The sequence below is a fragment of the Nerophis lumbriciformis genome, linkage group LG03 (assembly GCF_033978685.3).
Source record: "Nerophis lumbriciformis linkage group LG03, RoL_Nlum_v2.1, whole genome shotgun sequence".
Classification (NCBI taxonomy): domain Eukaryota; kingdom Metazoa; phylum Chordata; class Actinopteri; order Syngnathiformes; family Syngnathidae; genus Nerophis; species Nerophis lumbriciformis.
In genome coordinates this window covers 11153505-11177500 of record NC_084550.2, presented here as the reverse complement: position 1 = coordinate 11177500, position 23996 = coordinate 11153505, and the positions used below count along the sequence as shown (strand labels likewise).

The 23996-nt window shown below is 42.2% G+C and overlaps 1 protein-coding gene across 2 annotated transcripts in view; it reads right to left on the bottom strand.

Moving 5' to 3' along the window:
- Positions 1-23996, bottom strand: part of LOC133578904 (netrin receptor UNC5C-like) — a 637428-nt gene that overhangs the window by 125805 nt on the left and 487627 nt on the right. For both annotated transcript variants that reach the window (XM_061933431.1, XM_061933438.1), the window contains exons 5-7: positions 10109-10289; positions 579-746; positions 339-503 (exon numbers count right to left, since the gene is read on the bottom strand). In XM_061933431.1, the coding sequence (XP_061789415.1) occupies positions 339-503; positions 579-746; positions 10109-10289 (514 nt within the window). The remainder of the gene's footprint in view (positions 1-338; positions 504-578; positions 747-10108; positions 10290-23996) is intronic.

The following is a 23996-nucleotide window of genomic DNA, read 5'->3' as shown; positions in this document are numbered from 1 at the left end:
TGCTTCCTATACTGTATATACTGTATATATTGTATATACTGTTATACTATTTGATATTGTACTTGTACTGATACTTCTACCATAACTACTGTGACTTATTGTACAACTTATTGTCTTGTAATTAATGTACATCAGAGCTATTCAAGTTTTTGTATTTAGTGTATTAGATGCTGCAACTAGTGTCTGGATCCCACTGTACGCAATATCTGAAGAGCATGGAAAAAAGCATTTCACTGCATGTGACGAATAAAACCTTGAACTTTGAACTTATAGTTGAGTCGACTAGCGAATACTAAGGTGCATCTTGTTTATGAGCTCGCAGTGAAATATTGACTCACTTTGCATGCAGAGACCGTCGGTGCAGTTCTGAGACTGAAGCACGAGGCCCTCGCAGTCCTTGCCTCCGTTTTTGGGGGCCGGGTCGTTGCACTCCCTCCTCCTCCATTGGGTACATTCCGTCCCGCAGGCCGACCACTTGGACCAGTCGGTCCACCCGCCGTCCACTAGAGTGAAGTGGGGGATGTTATATTAACGATGCGGCTATATTGCGAGGCGGTCTTTCAATGGTGCCAACTCACCAGTGCACAAGGTGGTACACGGTAGCTTCTGTATGGCTTGTCCGTCACACGGGAGACCACCGTTCAAAGGAGCGGGATTTGTGCAGCTGCGTGTTCGCTTCTGGAAGCCCCGTCCACAGCGGCTGTTGCACACGGACCACTCAGTCCATGTCGACCATCCACCATTGACTGCAAAAAAGAGATGTCAGTGATTTAATAAACACATCTTACTTTGCATCTTTTTGTAATTTACCACTCATAGTAGGCAGAGATTAAACCTGCTGCTTATTGCCATTGTAGCATTTAGTTTTGCGAACAAAATATACCGTATTTTCCGGACTATATAGTGCACTGGGATCTTAGCCGTACCCACTAAATTGTATAATTGTTTTTTTTCCTTATATGAGCCGAGGATATATACGTTGTGTCAGGTTCAAACACTGATGACATCTATTAAACAAGACAAGAAGCAAAGAATCAAACAGAGGCATGATTAAATTTTGCTCAATTGAGGAGAAACGTGTCAACCTGTAACCTCTCACAGTGTCACCCAGGCTCTGTTTCTAAAGGAATGGGGAGTATGGAAACAGTCATTGTTTTCGGTCACATTAACACAAAAGAAAAAGATTCCTCGGGCTGGTCCTTGGGCTGGTCCTGGCTTCAGCTTGAGCAGGTCTTGGATGACAATAGATAAGCCCCTCCCGTCTCCGCCCATCGTGCACAATGGAATTTTCCAAGCCTTTGCTTGGTGTAACAAAGACAGCCTCTTGTCTGCTCATTGGGAACTCAGGGAACGGAAAGTTTTTTGATAATTTACATACAATTTTTAAATGAGTTTGTAAGGGGGGGGCGTGGCCTGCAGACCTGCAGCGAAGCGGGGTGTGCCAGGACCGGCTGCCAGATCAGCGACAGGTGCGTAGATGGCCCACCTGGGCCTGTTTGTCTAATCACCTGTCGCTCTGTTAAAAGGCAGCAGCCGGGGAGGATAGATGGGTTGGTGGTGGAGCACGAGCGAGAGCGAGAGCGAGACTGACAAGACAAGACAATTACTGAAAAGCACAAGACAAAAGACAATTTATTGAAAAATAAAACATTATCGTCAACCTGGAAGAGCCTGGCATGTCGGTGATTGGTGGTCCGAAGAACCCGGAAGCGAGAGTCTTCCACAGAGACACATAAATATTTTGTAAGGTACTTACATACCTTAAAGGGGAACATTATCACCAGACCTATGTAAGCGTCAATATATACCTTGATGTTGCAGAAAAAAGACCATATATTTTTTTAACAGATTTCCGAACTCTAAATGGGTACATTTTGGCGAATTAAACGCCTTTCTAATATTCGCTCTCAGAGCGATGACGTCACAACGTGGCGTCACATCGGGAAGCAATCCGCCATTTTCTCAAACACCGAGTCAAATCAGCTCTGTTATTTTCCGTTTTTTCGACTGTTTTACGTACCTTGGAGACATCATGCCTCGTCGGTGTGTTGTCGGAGGGTGTAACAACACGAACAGGGACGGATTCAAGTTGCACCAGTGGCCCAAAGATGCGAAAGTGGCAAGAAATTGGACGTTTGTTCCGCACACTTTACCCACGAAAGCTATGCTACGACAGAGATGGCAAGAATGTGTGGATATCCTGCGACACTCAAAGCAGATGCATTTCCAACGATAAAGTCAAAGAAATCTGCCGCCAGACCCCCATTGAATCTGCCGGAGTGTGTGAGCAATTCAGGGACAAAGGACCTCGGTAGCACGGCAAGCAATGGCGGCAGTTTGTTCCCGCAGACGAGCGAGCTAAACCCCCTGGATGTCTTGGCTCACACCGTCCCAAAGATGATCAAGAGAAGAATATCGACCCTAGCTTCCCTGGCCTGCTGACATCAACTCCAAAACTGGACAGATCAGCTTTCAGGAAAAGAGCGCGGATGAGGGTATGTCTACAGAATATATTAATTGATGAAAACTGGGCTGTCTGCACTCTCAAAGTGCATGTTGTTGCCAAATGTATTTCATATGCTGTAAACCTAGTTCATAGTTGTTAGTTTCCTTTAATGCCAAACAAACACATACCAATCGTTGGTTAGAAGGCGATCGCCGAATTCGTCCTCGCTTTCTCTCGTGTCGTTTTCGTCGGTTTCGCTTGTATACGGTTCAAACCGATATGGCTCAATAGCTTCAGTTTCTTCTTCAATTTTGTTTTCGCTACCTGCCTCCACACTACAACCATCCGTTTCAATACATGCGTAATCTGTTGAATCGCTTAAGCCGCTGAAATCCGAGTCTGAATCCGAGCTAATGTCGCTATAGCTTGCTGTTCTTTCCGCCATGTTTGTTTGTATTCACTATGTGACGTCACAGGAAAATGGACGGGTGGTTAAAACATACTTGCCAACCCTCCCGGATTTTCCGGGAGACTCCCGAAATTCAGCGCCTCTCCCGAAAACCTCCCGGGACAAATTTTCTCCCGAAAATCTCCCGAAATTCAGGCGGACTCAGGTCCTCCACAATATAAAAAAAGCGTACCTGCCCAATCACGTTATAACTGTAGAATGATCGAGGGCGAGTTCTTGGTTTCTTATGTGGGTTTATTGTTAGGCAGTTTCATTAACGTCCTCCCAGCGCGGCAACAACACACAACAACAGCAGTCACTTTTTTTGTATACCGTAAAGCAGTTCGTCTGCCGTAAACAGCAATGTTGTGACACTCTTAAACAGGACAATACTGCCATCTAGTGCATTTGATGAAAGCACTTTTGTGCGTGCCACACAGCAATGCATCATCAGAGAGGGTGTTAAGCATGGTTCGAAAAATAGTGACAGAGAATAGAACAAGGATGGACAATTCAACCCTGGACTCAACAATGAGTAGATGAGTGTTATGTGTGTGTATATGTGTAAATAAATGAACACTGAAATTCAAGTATTTATTTTATTTATATATATATATATATATATATATATATATATATATATATATATATATATATATATATATATATATATATATATATATATAATTCACTGAACGTCAAGTATTTCTTATATATATATATATATATATATATATATATATATGAAATACTTGACTTGGTGAATTCTAGCTGTAAATATACCCCCTCCCCTTTTAGCCACGCCCCCGTCCTACCCCGACCACGCCCACCCCCACCCCCCTCCCCACACCTCCCAAAATCGGAGGTCTCAAGGTTGGCAAGTATGGGTTAAAATCAGGCACTTTGAAGCTTTTTTTAGGGATATTGCGTGATGGGTAAAATTTTGAAAAAAAACTTCGAAAAATATAATAAGCCACTGGGAACTGATTTTTAATGGTTTGAACAATTCTGAAATTGTGATAATGTTCCCCTTTAAATCTCCTCTCTCACCTGAGTCTTCGCCATCCATGCTACCCCTTCTATGTTTTATCCCCCCCTGTGATCCACTGTCCCCCCCCGCAACTTTTTCACCTTGTCAACAGTGTCAGCCGAGGCCTTGGGGGAGCCAAGGAGATTGAACCGCAGATTGAACAATCTATTTCTGTAAGGATACATCAGTGTCAAAGCACTCCATCTCTGGCTGTCTGTAGCCAGTGCACATACACACACATGCGAAGCGCATTCAGTTATTTGTGATTGAAGCGCTCAGTGGGTAGATGCGCCGTTACACTTGAGGAAAACACAATGTTTGTTTGTGTGGGGTATGTGCATTGTTTCCTCCGCTGGCGTCTCAACACCGGCATTTGATAAAAAAAAAAAACCCCAAAAAAACCAGAATGCAGGACCAGGGAGAGGCTAGTTTAGTTGTTTTATCCCTCGCGGTGTTGAGAAAGCCTGAGATGATTTCAACGGAACCAATTTAGAAAGCAAGTTGTTTTGTTGTCGTCGTTAAGTCACAGCTGCCGCGCTGCCATATGCTCGCACAACTCATTCGCTGGCCAGAGCGTTGTGATTTTTTTTAAAGGAGGGCGTGATTGGTGGGTCTTAAATTGAGGTGAGGTCAAGGGGGGCTTTGTTGGGCATCACAATGAGGGCCAGAGTTGGCATCAAAGCAGAGCTAATTTGAAGCGGCAGATGGGAGCTGGAGTTATTGTCACCGGGGTCCTGAACTGGCGTATAACTTTTAATATGACAAACCAACAATACGACTATTATTTCATCAAATAGCATTGGTTCATCCAATCATTATTGCTTGGAAAACACAGAAAATACAGTTTAATCTCTGCATCGAGAACATCTACATGGATGATATCTCAGTGACGTGCAGTCACTAGAGGCAGGTGAGGCCTCATGGAAAGAAAAAAAATGTAAAAAGAAAAGAAAAAAATTAAATTGTTATATGTATCCAGTGATTATACTATAAAGTTATTTTCCATTTAACTTCACCAGTTTTAGATTATTTTTATTCAAAATCGCTGAATTTTCACATTTGCCGTTCAAATACTGAGAAGAGACGGTGCGGTGAACAGCAGCCAGTCGAGGCACGTCACTCAGTGCCTCAACATGGATTGCGCAATGACTCGGCTAACTGCTGGCCTGCTGTGCAGTGAGACTGTATTGCTATATGAACTATATTATACATTTCCATAGTTTAGTTAGCTGAGGTATATAATGTACAGTGTATTTTGTCAACAAATGTATGTGTGTAAAGTATTTCTTGTGCTGAGCGATCATAAAACGGCTGCAAAAGACGCACTGGCTGAGGCTCGCCTCCTGCACCCCCGCCGTAGAATTGTTGTATCAACTAAAGCCCACACTTAAACTTTCCACGTGCAAGATTGAATCTATTTAAATAAAATATTTCATAAGAAGCCAAAAAGTTCAAAAACAATAATGTTCGTGTTGGAGGAGTTGTGAATGACTGCATGGACACAACATTAGATACACTTACAGACTGCAGGTGTACCTAATTCACAACTCCTCCAACACGAACATTATTGTTTTTGCACTTTTTGGCTTCTTATTAAATAACTTTTGTAACCTATTTTCATGGGCTTTCCTCTTTGTGATGTTGAGTTCCTGTTATGCGCTGTTATACAGTAAATGCCTTGAGCTCTTATTTTGAAGGCGCTAAGAGCGGAAGTGATGTCACGTTGCGGAGGTTTTTGAAAGAAGGTAAATAAAGTGGTCCTCGTGTAAACTGGAGCCTCCGTGTTTGTTATTTTGTAGTTTCATACAGTATAGGCGACATTTATAAACCCTCGGTTACACTTTTTTAAATAGATTCAATCTTGCACGTGGAAAGTTTAAGTGAGGGCTTTAGTTGCGGCGCATGGACTTAATTTATAAGTAAAGGTAAGACCATAATAAAGTTTTTTTAATTAAATGTGCTTTTTTGTGTGCTACAGTTTGTATGTGTAAAGTTAAAGTTAAGTTAAAGTACCAATGATTGTCACACACACACTAGGTGTAATGAAATTTGTCGTCTGCATTTGACCCATCCCCTTGATCACCCCCTGGGAGGTGAGGGGAGCAGTGGGCAGCAGCGGCGTCGCGCCTGGGAATAATTTTTGGTGATTTAACCCCCAATTCCAACCCTTGATGCTGAGTGCCAAGCAGGGAAGAATGCTGGTATGAGCTTTTAAACATAACCCGTTAACTGCTGCCAATCAAATGGTGAATAAGATACTCTTTAGGGTTCATATGTTTGTAAATCTGACTGTGATGAAGTCAGTGCCTCACCAGCCATCAACCTCACCGCACGTCACTGTGATATCTTGATATCAAATGCTACTGGGTAAGTGTAAATTCGGCTTGTTCTGTACATTTTACTGCACTGCAAAAAGTCAGTGTTCAAAAACAAGAAAAAAAATAAATACAAAAATGAGGGGTATTTTATTTGAACTAAGGAAAATTATCTGCCAATAGAACAAGAAAATTTGGCTTGTCAAGACTTTCCAAAACATGTAAAATTAGCCAACCTACAAATACCTTAAAGGGGAACATTATGACAATTTCAAAATTGATAAAACCATTAAAAATCAGTTCCCAGTGGCTTATTTTACGTTTCAAAGTTTTTTTCAAAATTTTACCCATCACGCAATATCCCTAAAAAAAGCTCCAAAGTGCCTGATTTTAACCACCCGTCCATTTTCCTGTGACGTCTCATAGTGAAGCCAACACAAACAAACATGGCGGAAAGAACAGCAAGCTATAGCGACATTAGCTCGGATTCAGACTCGGATTTCAGCGGCTTGAGCGATTCAACAGATTACGCATGTATTGAAACGGATGGTTGTAGTGTGGAGGCAGGTAGCGAAAACGAAATTGAAGAAGAAACTGAAGCTATTGAGCCATATCGGTTTGAACCGTATGCAAGCGAAACCGACGAAAAGGACACGGCAGCCAGCGACACGGGAGAAAGCGAGGACGAATTCGGCGATCGCCTTCTAACCAACGATTGGTATGTGTTTGTTTGGCATTAAAGGACACTAACAACTATGAACTAGGTTTACAGCATATGAAATACATTTGCACTTTGAGAGTGCAGACAGCCCAATTTTCATCAATTAATATATTCTGTAGACATACCCTCATGTCAGCAGGCCAGGGAAGCTAGGGTCGATATTCTTCTCTTGATCATCTTCGGTGGCATAAGGGACGGTGTGAGCCAAGACATCCAGGGGGTTTAGCTCGCTCGTCTGCGGGAACAAACTGCCGCCATTGCTTGCCGTGCTACCGAGGTCCTTTGTCCCTGAATTGCTCACACACTCCGGCAGATTCAATGGGGGTCTGGCGGCAGATTTCTTTGACTTTATCGTTGGAAATGCATCTGCTTTGAGTGTCGCAGGATATCCACACATTCTTGCCTTCTCTGTCGTAGCATAGCTTTCGTCGGTAAAGTGTGCGGAACAAACGTCCAATTTCTTGCCACTTTCGCATCTTTGGGCCACTGGTGCAACTTGAGTCCGTCCCTGTTCGTGTTGTTACACCCTCCGACAACACACCGACGAGGCATGATGTCTCCAAGGTACGGAAAACAGTCCAAAAAACGGAAAATAACAGAGCTGATTTGACTCGGTGTTTGAGAAAATGGCGGATTGCTTCCCGATGTGACGCCACGTTGTGACGTCATCGCTCCGAGAGCGAATATTAGAAAGGCGTTTAATTCGCTAAAATTCACCCATTTAGAGTTCGGAAATCGGTTTAAAAAATATATGGTCTTTTTTCTGTAACATTAAAGTATATATTGACGCTTACATAGGTCTGGTGATAATGTTCCCCTTTAAAAAAAAGTATATTCTCACTAATAACAAGTGCACTTTTCTTGGTGGAAAAAAAAGAGACCTTTTTGCTCAATATGTTGAAAAATATTCTTAAATGAAGTAAATGCTAGTGCCATTATCTTGACATAATGATATGCGCTCGGCATTACATTTCTTGAAACCAGCAAACTTATACTAAGACTAATTTATTGTTCTTAATGGAAAGGCAACAAGGCAACCGCTTGTTACTCTCGGGGTCTCCTAGGCGCTCAGGCAAATCATATTGTCTAAAAATGCATTTTTCCATCGACAACATGACATCATCGCGCCAAGTGCGTGCTCTTTCAGTCAATTAGTGCGCATATAAACACCTTTTTTTTTTACTGTAAGTTTGAAGAATTTATGTGAATGTGCATGAACTATTTCTGTTCAAAATTGTTAGAAATGTCACATGTTAAATGTTTAAATATTAACTGTCAGTTTACTGTACTGTGCCAACTGTACTACTATATGAGTACGTGTTTTCTATTGTTTCATTGAAAATAAAACTGCAAAGTCCATTTGGCTGTCATCTGTTTTAATTATGAGACACAATTGTGTCAAAATCATGATTTTTATTTTCATGCTTGAAATAAGAAAGTATTACTTTGAAAAAGTAGTTTTATACTTGTGAGTGTTGATGACACAGCTTTGCAACAGTTGATATTCTAGTTTCAAGCATGTTTTACTCAATATAGGTCATCAAATCTCAGCAACAAGCTGTAATATCTTACTGAGATCATTTAGGACCAAAACACTTAAAACAAGTAAAACACTCTAACATAAAATCTACTTAGTGAGAAGAATGATCTTATCAGACAGAAAATAAGCAAATATAACCCTTATTTGAGATATTTAATCTTACTTCGATTTCAGTTTTTGCAGTGTGGTAAAAAAAAAAAAAAATGCTATTTTTACTATTGGGAGGGGGACATATTTTAAAGCTAGACCAAGTTTGCCCCATTCGTCGTTTGCTCTATGAAATTATTCATAACATATGCCATACTTGCCAACCTTGAGACCTCCGATTTCGGGAGGTGGGGGGCGTGGGGGTGTGGTCAGGGGTGGGGCGGGGCGTGGTTGGGGGCGTGGTTAAGAGGGGAGGAGTATATTGACAGCTAGAATTCACCAAGTATTTCATATATATATATCCTGAAAATATGCAAACAAAACTGTGTTTAGATAATTGATACTTCAAACTTGCATAAATAAATCTTAAGGATATAACATAACTTGGCTTCTGAGAGCTTCAAAATGTAATGAATAAAATGCTAAAGTTGTTGATAAACAAGCAATTATTTTAATAATTAAATATGGTCATTATAAATGAATTATTATGATAATTTAAAATTAATTATTTCATATATGTTTATTTTAATGTATGATTCTATGGCTGGATGTAATAAGGAGTCAGAAAAAATACAAATAAAAACACAATTAATTTTGATGTTTTTAGCAAAATATAGTAAAAATGTATTTAGTTTTTTTTGTAATTAATAAATATATTTATTTTTAGGTAAGATAAACATAATAATACAATTTATTTCTAGTACGGATGATTTAGTTCTTCTCACCCTGTTGTCTTCCCGTCTGAAAAAAGGCTGTCCTCACTCAGGTCCGCATGGAGCTGGAGGGGGCGTGGCCTCCAGCTCCGGCTGAAAATCGGGAGATTTTCGAGAGAATATTTGTCCCGAGAGGTTTTCGGGTGAGGCGCTGAATTTCGGGAGTCTCCCGGAAAATTCGGGAGGGTTGGCAAGTATGGTAACAAAATTCACTATTCGATTGCAATAAGAAACATATATTTAATGTACCGTAAGATTTTTTTGTTAAAATAAAGCCAATAATTTTGGTACCGGTACCAAAATATTGGTATCGAGACAACCCTACTTATATGTTTGATGTGTTGAAGCCCGATGTTTATTTGTTTCCCCTCCTTGTGGAATGTTTGCAGAACATTTGGTGCTAATAGCACGCAAAATGTATTCCTCTGAAACGGGGAAGAAATCCCACACGATTGACGCCTTGTTTGTTTACAGTGAGCTCAGGAGGACTTTACGAAAGGCTATTTATAGTACAAACAGGAAAAGGAGCACTTGATTTGCTTACCATCACACACCTACAGCTCAGTACGGGTAATCGCGCCTCATTGGAGATTTTTAATTGCATGCAAAATGCAAGACTTGCAAATGAACTCAGAAGGGTAAGAAAACAAGATTTAACAGCAACAGTTATTATTGTCAGCTTATTGGTTAATAAAAAAGATATATTTTATTATCAAACAACAATAACCCGATAATTTAAAAAACGTACCATAAACGATGACGGTTGCCGTGGTGCTGCGTCTTTTGGCCACGATGTTCTTGGCCACGCACGTGTAGTTGGCCGTGTCCGACAGGCGCGCCTGCTTGATGATCAGGTTGTGGTCGATGGTGATGTAAAAGTTCCTGTCCTCCGCCGGGTCGATGATCTCTTCGTTCTTCAGCCATTCCACCTGGAGAGAAAAGCAGAAGAACACATGGCATCAGACTAGAAGCACGAAAGAAATTATTAAACACATTTTGATCACGACAAAAAGTACAGCTGTTTTTTTTTTAATCAAGATAAAAGCACTCAAGTCTCCACTTCATCAGATCTTGGCAGCTCTACTGATCCATGGCCGTGTTTGGATAGAGGGAAGATAAAAACAAATTATGGGATGCACAGTTTTGAGATTCCACCAAATATTTGGAAAATAAAGACCAAAAACAGGAAGGTATGCTTAATATTGCCAATTTTGAGGATAAATAAATCTCACAGTGCTTGTGCATATTCAGTAAAAGGCATCTAATGAATAAATAAAAGCAGCAATAAAAAAAAAAAATATATATATATATTAGAGATGCGCGGTTTGCGGACACAACCGCGGAGTCCGCAGATAAACCGCGGGTCGGGCGGGTAAAAATAGATTTTAAATAGATGCGGGCGGTTGGCGGTTGAACCAATTCGGAAATATATATACAGAGTTAAATGTTGTTACCCACATACGAAAAACGAGCAGCACTCTTTGAAACAGTCAATTGTTCATCAGGCACCACGTCCCAGCAACAAGTGGCGCAAGTGAGCACTCCTTTAGCGCAGCAGGGCACATTTTAGAGGCCAGGCGCTCTCGCATGAATCCTGGCACTGTAGATGCCATTTTATTCCTGCATAGTGCTAACGAAAAAAAAGGTAAGTAGACATACGGTTGGATATGTTAAACGAATTAGTCTACGTTACCTAGGCTATACCAAATAAGCCCATGTCTAACCTATATTGAGTTCGGTCAGCTAAATAATTTTGATGGTTACGTGTTGTTTGCAAAGGAATTAAGGCAATTGCGTTGTTTATTGTGGGGTTTTTCTATTCGAGATATACTACTATGTGTGAATAATTATTTGGCCTCGCTTTCAAGTGAAGCGCATCTCCGATTGGCGACAATGTAAGGATATTTAGCCTGCTTTGTTTGTCGCGACAGTCTATTTGCATTATAATTCAGGTTTGATGATAAAGTGCAGTCTGATGGGTTTGATTTCCCCCCTTCAGCTATTTGCCTTGGCCAATAAGTTGCAGGTAATTTATTATTATTATTTATTTAATTTATTTTTGTTTAAATAGAGATGACATACATATATTATTGTATAATTTAAGTTTGTGCGCGTGATTGACAGCCTAAGGCTTATGAGGCACATTTTTTATTTATTTTTTTTATTTCAACTTAAAAACGTATGAGCCTATGCCTACAACATAGGCTATGTGTTTATCTTTATTTTCTTGCCTGTCGTTGACAATGGAGATTGTCTGATATTTTGTCATGGCTGCAGATCAATCAATAAAAGTTCATCTTTGTCGCGAAATTGTTCACTGTTTCACTGTGCACCCCGCCCTCGTCCCTATTTGAGCATTATAAGGTTAATAAGTTAATATTCATTGAAATTAATTCAGAACATTTTTTTTACCTAACGAAAATATAGGCCTAGTCTTTCTAAAACATTTTTTTAACTTCTTAAAAGCCTCGTTCTGCTTGCTGCAACAGCGCACACAAAGTGTGAGGAACGCACTCCTGATCTGAGGGCATTGGCAACAATAGTCAACACTTTCTTAATGGAAATGACAATAATATTATAATAATGATAAATAATATTATCATGCATTAATATCTCTTAGCCACGAATGCGTGGCCAAGAGATGTGTGGCACGCATTGAATGTCTCTGCTACATTGGATCAGTCTCCTTTCTTTAACAGACAAAAGCTTTATAACCTCACTAATGCCTTGCATCGTCTATATTAGATATATAACAACGGGCGGGTGTGAGCGGGTGTGGTTTTGATAAAATGTTGGTTTGGGTGATGGCGGATGGTTGACGACTTTTGTGATGCGGTTGCGGATGAAATAATTGCCTATTTGCGCATCTCTAATATATATATACTTTAAAAATGCGTCTACACATTCTATAAAAGGCAGAGATACCAGTTTTCCATATATACGACTTTTAAACAAAACCAGTTTTTCTTTTACATAATATAAAAACCAGTGACGTGCAGTCAGGGGAGGCAGGTGAGGCGGGGCCTCACGTGCCATCATGGAAAGGAAAAAAATGTAAAAAGAAAAAAAGAATCATTAAATTGTTATATGTATCCAGTGATTATACTATAAAGTTATTTTCCATTTATTTAACTTCACCAGTTTTAGATTATTTTTATTCAAAATCGCTGAATTTTCACATTTGCCGTTCAAATACTGAGAAGAGACGGTGCGGTGAGTCAGCAGCCAGTTGAGGCACGTCACTCAGTGCCTCAACATGGATTGCGCAATGACTCGGCTAACTGCTGGCCTGCTGTGCAGTCAGACCGTATTGCTATATGAATTATATTATACATTTCCATAGTTTAGTTAGCTGAGGTATATAATGTACAGTGTATTTTGTCAACAACTGGATGTGTGTAACGTATTTCTTGTGCTGAGCAATCATAAAACGGCTGCGAAGACGCACTGTGTGAGGCACGCAGTAATCCCGCCTCCTGGTGGTAGAGTTGTGCCGGATAATGCACCCCCGGCGTAGAATGCACCCCCTGACGGGAGTGTTATATCAACTAAAGCCCACACTTTAGTTGATTGTTGCTGGTATGAGCTTTTAAACACAACCCGTTAACTGCTGCCAATCAAATGGTGAATAAGATACTCTTTAGGGTTCATTTATTTGTAAATCTGACTGTGATGAAGTCAGTGCCTCACCAGCCATCAACCTCACCGCACGTCACTGACAAAAACGTATCAGAGCTGTTTACCTATTTTAGGGAGGAATTTAAGTAATCATACAACTGGCACAAAATGTCATTAGAAAATAATAGATTTTGAATCGAAAGAGTTACCCTCAAGAATGGGATCGAATCGAGTCGTGTGGTGCCCTCGTACCCACACATGTCACTTTCACATTACATTTTTGTCATTAAGTGTACAACTGAATGTGTCATTTATTTTTATCATTTTTAATAATAATAATAATAATAATAAAATATTTTATTTGTAAAAGGCACTTTGCATTGAGTAAACAACCTCAAAGTGCTACAATGTATTAAAAAAATAAAATAAAATAAATTAAAATATATTAAAAAATAAATATAAATAAAAACTAGAACAGCCAAATAGCTAAAATTAGTATGCATACATCTAAAAAAAGGCTTTTTTTTTTTTTTTTAAAAGAAGGGTTTTTAAGCCTTTTTAAAAAAAAGCATCCACAGTCTGTGGTGCCCTCAGGTGGTCAGGGAGAGCATTTCACAGACTGGGAGCGGCGGAGCAGAAAGCCCGCCGGCATGATCATTAAAGTGTGTCTTCCGAAATTGCCCGTACACTACAAAGGGGTAAATCTCTAAACATTGATAATATGTTTTCTTATTTAAAAAACGATCCAAACTAAGGAGGTTAATAAGCATCCCAGAATGCATTAGTGTATGTGGGATGGTAACAGACTTTAACTGATAACCTGCTGCTGCCAGTAGGGGGCATCTGATGCTAAGAAGGCAATTATAAAGCAGGCAAGCGTCTTGAACATATGCTTTTACAAGGCACTTTTGGGTGAAGGGTAGGACGGCAGGAAAGTATCCTATTTATGAGCCTAATCACATTTCCTCAGTGCAGTATTTACTGCTCCAAACCCTCGTAAATTCAACCGTCCGAGCTTTATGGCACACGCGTAAATGTCCGTGCTGCGTTTCTTCCATTCACATTGTTTAATTTCCTTCTCGCCTCGCATTAGGAAATGGAAATCTCAGATGTGGAGAAGGAGAGGGAAGAAAACGGGGATGTGCTGCTCTCCTCCCCCTCGCGGTTATTCAAACAATTTGCTGATGTTCACAGCTTTGATTCTTTGGACAACAGGCTGCTGTTTGACCCGTCTGTTTCTAATAAAAAATGAAAAGTTATGCTCAAAACAAGACAATAAAAGCCAAAGGGACACAACAACACAAATGGCAGGGAAAGTGTGTATGTGTACTGCGGCGTGGCTTGGTTGGTAGAGCGGCTGTGCCAGCAACTTAAAGGGTCCAGGTTCGAATCCCGCTTCCGCCATGCTAGTCACTTCCGTTGTGTCCTTGGGCAAGACACTCCACCCACACTGGTTTAAATGTACACTGCAAAAACTGAAATCTAAGTAAGATGAAATATCTCAAATAAGGGTGATATTTGCTTATTTTCTGTCTGATAAGATCATTCTTCTCACTAAGAAGATTTTATGTTAGAGTGTTTTACTTGTTTTAAAGGGGAACATTATCACAATTTCAGAAGGGTTCAAACCATTAAAAATCAGTTCCCAGTGGCTTATTTTATTTTTCGAAGTTTTTTTCAAAATTTTACCCATCACGCAATATCCCTAAAAAAATCTTCAAAGTGCCTGATTTTAACCATCGTTATACAGTAAACACCCGTCCATTTTCCTGTGACGTCACATAGTGATGCCAACACAAACAAACATGGCGCATAGAACAGCAAGCTATAGCGACATTAGCTCGGATTCAGACTCGGATTTCAGCGGCTTAAGCGATTCAACAGATTATGCATGTATTGAAACGGATGGTTGTAGTGTGGAGGCAGGTAGCGAAAACGAAATTGAAGAAGAAACTGAAGCTATTGAGCCATATCGGTTTGAACCGTATGCAAGCGAAACCGACGAAAACGACACGACAGCCAGCGACACGGGAGAAAGCGAGGACGAATTCGGCGATCGCCTTCTAACCAACGATTGGTATGTGTTTGTTTGGCATTAAAGGAAACTAACAACTATGAACTAGGTTTACAGCATATGAAATACATTTGGCAACAACATGCACTTTGAGAGTGCAGACAGCCCAATTTTCATCAATTAATATATTCTGTAGACATACCCTCATCCGCTCATCAGCAGGCCAGGGAAGCTTGGGTGGATATTCTTCTCTTGATCATCTTCGGTGGCATAAGGGACGGTGTGAGCCAAGACATCCAGGGGGTTTAGCTAGCTGGTCTGCGGGAACAAACTGCCGACATTGCTTGCCGTGCTACCGAGGTCCTTTGTCCCTGAATTGCTCACACACTCCGGCAGATTCAATGGGGGTCTGGCGGCAGATTTCTTTGACTTTATCGTTGGAAATGCATCTGCTTTGAGTGTCGCAGGATATCCACACATTCTTGCCATCTCTGTCATAGCATAGCTTTCGTCGGTAAAGTGTGCGGAACAAACGTCCAATTTCTTGCCACTTTCGCATCTTTGGGCCACTGGTGCAACTTGAGTCCGTCCCTGTTCGTGTTGTTACACCCTCCGACAACACACCGACGAGGCATGATGTCTCCAAGGTACGGAAAACAGTCCAAAAAACGGAAAATAACAGAGCTGATTTGACTCGGTGTTTGAGAAAATGGCAGATTGCTTCCCGATGTGACGTCACGTTGTGACGTCATCGCTCCGAGAGCGAATATTAGAAAGGCGTTTAATTCGCCAAAATTCACCCATTTAGAGTTCGGAAATCGGTAAAAAAAATATATGGTCTGGTTTTTTGCAACATCAAGGTATATATTGACGCTTACATAGGTCTGGTGATAATGTTCCCTTTTAAGGGTTTTGGTCCTAAATGATCTCAGTAAGATATTACAGCTTGTTGCTGAGATTTGATGACCTATATTGAGTAAAACATGCTTGAAACTAGAATATCAACTGTTGCAAAGCTGTGTCATCAACACTCACAAGTATAAAACTACTTTTTTAAAGTAATCATTTCTTACTTCAAGCATGAAAAAAAAAATCAGGATGCCGAGCGCATATCATTATGTCAAGATAATGGCACTAACATTTACTTAATTTAAGAATATTTTTCAACATATTGAGCAAAAAGGTCTCTTTTTTTCTACCAAGAAAAGTGCACTTGTTATTAGTGAGAATATACTTATTTTAAGGTATTTTTGGGTTCATTGAGGTTAGCTAATTTGACTTGTTTTGGAAAGTCTTGACGAGTCGAATTTTCTTGTTCTATTGGCAGATAATTTTGCTTAGTTCAAATAAAATACCCCTCATTTTTGTATTTTTTTTTCTTGTTTTTGAACACTGACTTTTTGCAGTGTAGCTTAAGGATGCAGATAATGGATAACTTCACTTCACAACTGTGCATGTATTACAAACATTTTGTGAATTGACACATTAAATGACTCTATAAGGTATATTGTTTTGTCAGTTTGGCAAACTTCCGGGAGTAAAGAGTACTGTTAGTGAAGTGAAGTGAATTATATTTATATAGCGCTTTTCTCTAGTGACTCAAAGCGCTTTACATAGTGAAACCCAATATCTAAATTACATTTAAACCAGTGTGGGTGGGAGCAGGTGGGTAAAGTGTCTTGCCCAAGTACACAACGGCAGTGACTAGGATGGCGGAAGCGGGGATCGAACCTGAAACCCTCAAGTTGCTGGTACGGCCGCTCTACCAACCGAGCTATACCGCCCCTGTTAGTTCATGTACTGTACATATTGTACTTGTCACGGCGTGATTTCCGCAACTTACTGCGGGGTTCGTTCTCCCGAAATGCAGACAAAGCGTGCAGGTAAGAACATGATTTAATCATCAAAACTCAAAAGGGTACAAAAACGGAAAACAAGGCGAAGGCACAACGCGCTGATCGGTCTTGGAAGCTAAGGCAAAAACTTAGGGCAGGAAACATGGAACTATAGACATGAAACCTCACGAAACTGTGGCATGAAATTAAACAAGACTTACGTAGACGAGGCTGCGTGAAGCACATACTTAGCATAAACTATGGACATGGAATACTCAAGGAACTGTGGCATGGAACCAACACGACTTACGTGGCAAGGCATGAGGCAAAACAAATGGCGCCAGGCCGACTGACTGGCAAAGGCAGGCTTAAATAATGCCTCTGATTAGAGACAGGTGAGCGCCCCGAACACCAGAGGCAGGTGAAAACAATAAATAACCATGGTAACAAACACAGGAGATGCACAGACAGGAACTAAAGGAGTCCAAAATTAACAGAACATAACAAAAACATGATCCGGACCACGAATCATGACAGTACTATAGTTTGTATGGAACATCCATTCATCCCTCTCTGCCTATCCTAGCTGACTGTGTGTGAAAGGATGATATTTTCCCACTCAGCCATTGCCTCCATCATCCATCCATGCGCCCGTCCATTTACCATCTATTCATCCATCAATCCGTATATCCATCAATCAATCCGTCCGTCTGTATATCCATCAATCAATTCGTCCGTCCGTTCATCCATCTATCCAATAATGCCCTCACCCATCCATCGTGCGTCCGTCCATTTACCATTCATCCATTTCTCCGTCCGTCTAAACATCCATCCATTCATTTGTACGTCTGTCCATCCATCTAGCCATTCATCCATCCGTCCATCTATCTATACGTGCGTCCGTCCATCAACCCATCATCCGTTCATTATCTACCAATCCATTGACCATCAAAGATTATCAGCCAGCCTTTCTCCTCCAAGTATCCCCTCTATGTACAGCCATCCACTGAAGCTACATTTTCCATCCACTTTATGGCCATCCGTCCATCCATCCATCCATCTACAAAACCCAAAACCAGTGAATGGTATGGGGGTGTATTAGTGCCCAAGGCATGTGAAGGCACCATTAATGCTGAAAGGTACATACAAGTTGTGCAATCCAAGCAACGTCTTTTTCACGGACGCCCCTGCTTATTTCAGCAAGACAATGCCAAGCCACGTGTTACAACAGCGTGGCTTCTTAGTAAAAGAGTGTGGGTACTAGACTTGCCTGCCTGTAGTCCAGACCTGTCTCCCATTGAAAATGTGTGGCACATTATCAAGTGTAAAATACGACAACGGAGACCCCAGACTGTTGAAACACTTAAGCTGTACATCAAGCAAGAATGGGAAATAATTCCACCTAAAAAACTTCAAATAATGGCCTCCTCAGTTTCCAAATGTTTACTGAGTGTTGTTAAAAGGAAAGGTCATGTAACAGTGGTGAAAAATGCTCCTGTGCCAACTTTTTTGCAATGTTTTGCAGCCATTAAGTTAATGATTATTTGCAAAAAACATTAAGTTTCTCAGTCCGAATATTAAATATATTGTCTTTGCAGTCTATTCAATTGAATATAAGTTGAAGAGGATTTGCAAATCGTTGTATTCTGTTTTTATTTACGATGTACACAACGTGCCAACTTCACTGGTTTTGGGTTTTGTACTACAATATCCATCCATCTACTGTACCATACATATATGTCCATACCATTCACGTGATCCACCGATCTGTCTGTCGTGTTCACGATCTACCATCATTATCCCCTAGCCATCCATCCAACCATGTGTCTGTCCATGCATTCCTTCATTCATCCAACCATGCATCCTTCCATCCATTCCCTACATATATCTGTCTCCATCTACCATTATGCGTCACCCATCTATCCAGCGTGCTCACTATCTACCATCATTATACTCTAGCCAACCTACTATCAACCATCCAGACTTACACTAAATTCAATCCACAATGTCAAGTCCAAGGCATCTGTAGCCATTCATTCAATCCTGGCCTTCAAACGTCAGGCATCATTGGTTCACCATTTCTATATACAAGCTACTACATACAAACCTATCATCTCCCTATTCAGCTATTAAAGGGGGAACATTATCACCAGACCTATGTAAGCGTCAATATATACCTTGATGTTGCAGAAAAAAGACCATATATTTTTTTAACCGATTTCCGAACTGTAAATGGGTGAATTTTGGCGAATTAAACGCCTTTCTAATATTCGCTCTCGGAGCGTTGTGACGTCACATCGGGAAGCAATCCGCCATTTTCTCAAACACCGAGTCAAATCAGCTCTGTTATTTTCCGTTTTTTCGACAGTTTTCCGTACCTTGGAGACATCATGCCTCGTCGGTGTGTTGTCGGAGGGTGTAACAACACGAACAGGGAAGGATTCAAGTTGCACCAGTGGCCCAAAGATGCAAAAGTGGCAAGAAATTGGACGTTTGTTCCGCACACTTTACCGACGAAAGCTATGCTACGATAGAGATGGCAAGAATGTGTGGATATCCTGCGACACTCAAAGCAGATGCATTTCCAACGATAAAGTCAAAGAAATCTGCCGCAAGACCCCCATTGAATCTGCCGGAGTGTGTGAGCAATTCAGGGACAAAGGACCTCGGTAGCACGGCAAGCAATGGCGGCAGTTTGTTCCTGCAGACGAGCGAGCTAAACCCCCTGGATGTCTTGGCTCACACCGTCCCTTATGCCACCGAAGATGATCAAGAGAAGAATATCCACCCTAGCTTCCCTGGCCTGCTGACATCAACTCCAAAACTGGACAGATCAGCTTTCAGGAAAAGAGCGCGGATGAGGGTATGTCTACAGAATATATTAATTGATGAATATCGGGCTGTCTACACTCTCAAAGTGCATGTTGTTGCCAAATGTATTTCATATGCTGTAAACCTAGTTCATAGTTGTTAGTTTCCTTTAATGCCAAACAAACACATACCAATCGTTGGTTAGAAGGCGATCGCCGAATTCGTCCTCGCTTTCTCCCGTGTCGCTGGCTGTCGTGTCGTTTTCGTCGGTTTCGCTTGCATACGGTTCAAACCGATATGGCTCAATAGCTTCAGTTTCTTCTTCAATTTCGTTTTCGCTACCTGCCTCCACACTACAACCATCCGTTTCAATACATTCGTAATCTGTTGAATCGCTTAAGCCGCTGAAATCCGAGTCTGAATCCGAGCTAATGTCGCTATAGCTTGCTGTTCTATGCGCCATGTTTGTTTGTGTTGGCTTCACTATGTGACGTCACAGGAAAATGGACGGGTGGTTAAAATCAGGCACTTTGAAGCTTTTTTTTAGGGATATTGCGTGATGGGTAAAATTTTGAAAAAAACTTTGAAAAATATAATAAGCCACTGGGAACTGATTTTTAATGGTTTTAACCCTTCTGAAATTGTGATAATGTTCCCCTTTAAATAGATCCAATAATCCACCCATTGGCCGTTTTCGTCTACCCATCCCTGCATCCAATAATGCATACATCCAATTTTCTATCTACCATATTCATCACCTCATCCATGCACCCCTTCACCAAAAACAGCTGTCCTTCCTTGTAACCATCCGTCCATCCTGACTTTGTGGCATAGCTTCACGTGACACCTGCGACAAAGTGGTGCTCACCTCATTACCCTGGACCTCTTCTCTTTCCTCCAAACACTTGTTAATAAATGACTCGCAGTCAGCAAAAAAAAATCAATGAGGACAAACATGCCTCCTGCATTTAAAAAGTAATTTGAAGTTCAATGCCAATTAACCCCAACCAACCTCCTGCTTCTAGTACTTGCTTACTGGAGCACTTTCCAGATTCGACAAAACAAAGGCGAAACGGCGATGAGGACACAACACAATTCTAAAGCTGGTATATTATATATTTTTTATTCTGTATTGTTTTGTTCAGATGCACTGCAGTTTGTTATTTTTGCATGCGGGACAGATATGTGCTCTGCTGGGCTTCTGACAACCGGACCCCATGTGGTGGCAACACCACAACAGCCATCGCATCGTTAACCCAGCCTGGTGTCAGCGGTCATCTTTTCTGTGTGAGTGGCTCCAATGGCAGACAGTCGCTGATTGGATCAAGCTGACTCTGAGGGAGACGGGTGTGTTTGTTATTTTAACTCCCGCCCACACATCACCTGTCTTGTCTTCTTTAGCCACACACCAAAAGTCTTTGATAAAATCCCACATGCACACGTACGCACACACAGGACGTAGCCTTGTCCTTTGTTTCAACCGATACAGGATTTTAAAAAAACGGTTCAAGAGGAGTCCAATCTCCTTCTCTTTTAGACAAATAAAGCATGCAATGCTCTCTTCAAAGGCCTAAAGGCTTTGCTTAATCATTGCCTTGTGTACATTGACCATATGAACTCCTTGAAGGAAACACAGACATGCATATATTATGTGACGCAACAACGGTATTTCAATAAGCAGAAGGGTACTCAATAAAATTAAAAACCTCTCTGAAGGCTGCGCAACCCTTAACATGGCCGTTTGATTGTTGTCGGACTGCAATTTGTAATACTTGGTCTTTGATAATTGGCGAAAAGATCCTCTGAGTGGACTATTCGGAGTAGCCCCTCTGTCCATCCATCCATCCATTTTCTACAACTTGGGACTGATGAGGGCGAGCGGTATAAAGACCAGTGGACCCAAGGATCCTGGCCGAACTTAACCATTAGTTACTCTAGTAAGCACCCCTTGTCTGGCTTCTATCCGCGTACTCGCTCTCCCCCTGTGACTTCCTTGTTTCCGTGTCTGATGTCCGTGTTGTCCTCCCGCAGTGCTTTTACTGAGTTCCCCTGTTGTTCCCCTCTGGATTCTGGACTGCCTCCCTTCATCCTCGATCTCAGATTGGTCACGGACCCCTTGACGCCTCTCTCAGCCCCACGGACCTCCCGCTTGTCTCAAGGACCTTCTTCTGCTTAGCCCCTTTGGACTTGTTTGCTTCCTCATCCAACAAATAGGTAATACTCAACAGCTAATCATTCATACACAGAGTCTCCCACCATACACCCCTTTTGGATTAGTCACACTCCATTCTCTTTCGTATATATATATATTTAGTATTGTGGATTATTTTATACAGTATATGTTGTACATATATATAATAAAACATAGAGCTTTACTGCCCCCTTGTGTCTGTGCCGTCTCAACTTCCTCCTCCAACCATAAAAAGTACATTCTACTATTATTGTTTATCATACAATATTTCTTATCTAAAAGTTTGTTTGTCTTTTTAAAAGGCATGGTACGCTGTTTTGGGCAGGGGAGCATCAATTTAATTGATTTCAAATTATTTTAACGGGAGATTCGAGATACACGTGTTTTGAGTTAAGAGCTCCGTGACAGAACCAAGGTGAGGTACTACTGTAAAAGAATGCTCACAGACTTTCGGAGACGGTGATCGCAGCGACAGACTGTAGGCACTAGAGATGCGCGGATAGGCAATTATTTCATCCGCAACCGCATCACAAAAGTCGTCAACCATCCGCATCCACCCGAACTAACATTTAATCAAAACCGCACCCGCCCGTTGTTATATATCTAATATAGACGATGCAAGGCATTAGTGAGGTTATAAAGCTTTTGCCTGTTAAAGAAAGGAGACTGATCCAATGTAGCAGAGACATTCAATGCGTGCCACGCTGTCACGGCCCAGACGCACACCAGTGCGCAATCATCTGGGAGCCGCGCTGAGCGCACCTCCAAGCGCGTGGAGGTGCGATGTCCCTCGCACCCGCGGCGGCTCCACCCGGGCTCGCGCCCGAGGCTTCAGCGCGCACCGCGGCGGCCATCCTACTCGTCGCGGCCTAGCCCTCGCGGCTCTCGCTGCCGGCGACGGCCGGGTATGGGCCCGACGCTCCAGCGCCATCCATTTTCAGGGCTAGTTGATTCGGCAGGTGGGTTGTTACACACTCCTTAGCGGGTTCCGACTTCCATGGCCACCGTCCTGCTGTCTATATCAACCAACACCTTTTCTGGGGTCTGATGAGCGTCGGCATCGGGCGCCTTAACCCGGCGTTCGGTTCATCCCGCAGCGCCAGTTCTGCTTACCAAAAGTGCCCCACTCGGCTCACCAGGGTGAGCCCCACCACTTTCGTGAGCGCACTGCGCGCGGAGTGACCCCTGTTACGCGCCCCCGGTAACGGGGGTGGCGGGCAGGTAAGCTGCGCGGGCGGTGCGCGCGTAGTGACCCCTGTTACAAGCCCCCGGCCACGGGGGTGGCGGGCAGGTAAGCTGCTTACCTGCTGCGCGTGACGCCGGCCGCGGCGAAGGCGGACGAGGCGGGGTGTCGGTGCGGTGGGCGCGGTGGTGACCCTGGACGCGCGTCGGGCCCTTCTCGCGGATCACCTCAGCTACGGCTCCCGGTGGGGCCCTCTCGGGGGAATGGGCCTCGGTCCCGGACCCCGGCGAGGCGTCCCTTCTCCGCTCCGTAAAAGTGTCCATCTCTTTTTTTTTCTTCTTCTGTTGTGGCATATGCTGCAGGTGCCTGCTCGTTTTTTGTATGTGGGTAACAACATTTAACTATGTATATATATTTCCGAATTGGTTTAACTGCCACCCGCCTGAATCTATTTAAAATCTAATTTTTTTTTATTTCAACCGCCCGACCCGACCCGCGGATAAAATCTAATTTTTTTAAATTTCAACCGCCCGACCCGCGGATAATCCGCGGACTCCGCGGTTGTGTCCGCAAACCGCGCATCTCTAGTAAGCACACACACACTCGCTTACTACAATTATTGTGGTCACGTCGGGGAAAGTCACGCAAAACGAGCCACTTAAATGATTTACTTACGGAGAAGTGAATGTGAAGTAACGAGAGGACCATGAAGCTAAAGCGAGGCTGAAAAGCGACCGAAAAAGCGAGCAGTCGAAGAGGAAGGAGCTGAAAAGCGACCCAACCAGAGACTGAGTACTATTGAAAAATAAACAAAGTCACAAACTGTTTGCAGTCATGTCAGTCCTTGGTGGTCCATGGAACACCGACACCGAGAGACTGTCACACCAGCATTTAAAAGTAAATAGACAGTGGCAAATAGACGGTGGCAAGGCCCCGGGGGTGGATGAGATCCGCCCGGAGTTCCTTAAGGCTCTGGATGCTGTG